The 1,366-nt window shown below is 64.7% G+C and overlaps 1 protein-coding gene across 1 annotated transcript in view; it reads right to left on the bottom strand.

Annotated features, from left to right (window-relative positions):
• The window catches only part of LOC103998507 (probable CoA ligase CCL9), a 2,155-nt gene extending 1,062 nt beyond the window's left edge, over positions 1-1,093 (bottom strand). The window contains exons 1-2 of the mRNA XM_009419993.3: positions 774-1,093; positions 1-676 (exon numbers count right to left, since the gene is read on the bottom strand). The exon at positions 1-676 is cut by the window's left edge and continues 384 nt beyond it. Of these exons, the coding sequence (XP_009418268.2) occupies positions 1-676; positions 774-974 (877 nt within the window). The 5' untranslated portion in view covers positions 975-1,093. The remainder of the gene's footprint in view (positions 677-773) is intronic.
• Between the last annotated feature and the right edge of the window lie 273 nt (positions 1,094-1,366).

Raw genomic sequence — 1,366 nt, 5'->3', positions numbered from 1 at the left:
CGCTGCAGCTCCGGATGAAGCGGAGCTCTGGGTAGGCCGGCTCGGGCCGCGTGGCGTGGCGGTCGAGAAGGATTTGGTGGATGGTGGGCACTGCTGAGTACCACGTGGCACCGGAGGCGCGCATGTCGGCCCAGAAGGTGGAGGCCGAGAAGCGGCCGGCGGCTGGGAGGGCCACGGCTGCGCCGGCGGAGAGGGAGGAAAGGAGGGCGGCTACCAGGCCGTGGACGTGGAACAGGGGGAGGACGATTACGGTGGAGTCGGTCTCGCTCAGCCGGTACACGGAGCGGATGTTCTTGACAGAGGCAGCCAGGTTGCGCTGGGTGAGGGGAACGCCCTTGGGCCGGCTCGTGGAGCCGGAGGTGTGCAGGAACAGCGCGACGTCGGAGGGGTCATTGACGCGCGTGTCGAGCGGCAGCGCGGTCCCGTCTGCTGCCGTACTGCCGGTGGGGAGGGAGAGCTCGAGCGTGCCGGAGGCGTCGGGGAGGGACGCGGCGGAGCGGGGGATCCCGAGCTCGGCCGCGGCGGCCTCCGCAGCCGCGTTCCCCTCGGCGTTGATCACCAGGAGCTTCGACTCCGAGTCAGAGAGGTAAAACACGAACTCATCCTTAGTATATGCGGGGTTGAGCGGCGCCGCCACAGCCCGGGCGCGGATCACAGCCAGGAACACGATCACAAGCTGCACGAACACAAAAGCAACGGCATCGTCAGCGGCACGGCCGGCAGACTCCGCGGCGGATATTAATCAAATCAAAGCTAAAGGAAGCCAAACGAACCTCGACGGTGTTGGGGAAGGCCAGCGCAACGACGTCACCAGGGAGCACGCCGGCGTCGGCAAGACGGGCGGCGGCGGCATCCACAAGCTGGTGGAGGCGGGCGTAGGAGAGTTCGAGGCGGCCCGAGATGGATATGGCGCGCCGGGAGGGGAAGTCCCCGGCGGCCTTCCTCAGCACTCCAGTGAGAGTGAGACCTTCCATCGTCGTCACCCGCTTCGATACCTACCCAAGCAGAGAAAACAAAGCTACGACACAAAACTGCACCAACCGAAAAGGGAACAAGGGACAGTGGAAGAGGGATAGAGGGAAGGGAGAGAGGGGATGGCTTTAAATAAGGAGAGGACGGTGGAAACAAAATAGCAACGACACGTGTCAACTGTAGGAAGACGCGTATGGGCGCACGGCTCCCTTCGCGTTCGTGGCCTCAGCGGTGACGGGAGACGTGACGGCGAACTCCGCGGTCGTTGGTTTCGGTTCATCGCAAGCTGTCGCTGTGCGCGGCTTCTCTTGTCGTGTAGGAGGAGAAGGGAAAGGGTGTGGAAAGCGGCATACGCGACCGGATCCACCACCTTGACCGCGGTTGCGCGTGCGCC

The sequence above is a fragment of the Musa acuminata genome, chromosome BXJ1-9, assembly GCF_036884655.1.
Source record: "Musa acuminata AAA Group cultivar baxijiao chromosome BXJ1-9, Cavendish_Baxijiao_AAA, whole genome shotgun sequence".
In the NCBI taxonomy this organism is placed as follows: Eukaryota; Viridiplantae; Streptophyta; class Magnoliopsida; order Zingiberales; family Musaceae; genus Musa; species Musa acuminata.
Note: the sequence above shows the minus strand (reverse complement) of the source record. Positions and strands in the feature narration are given on the sequence as shown.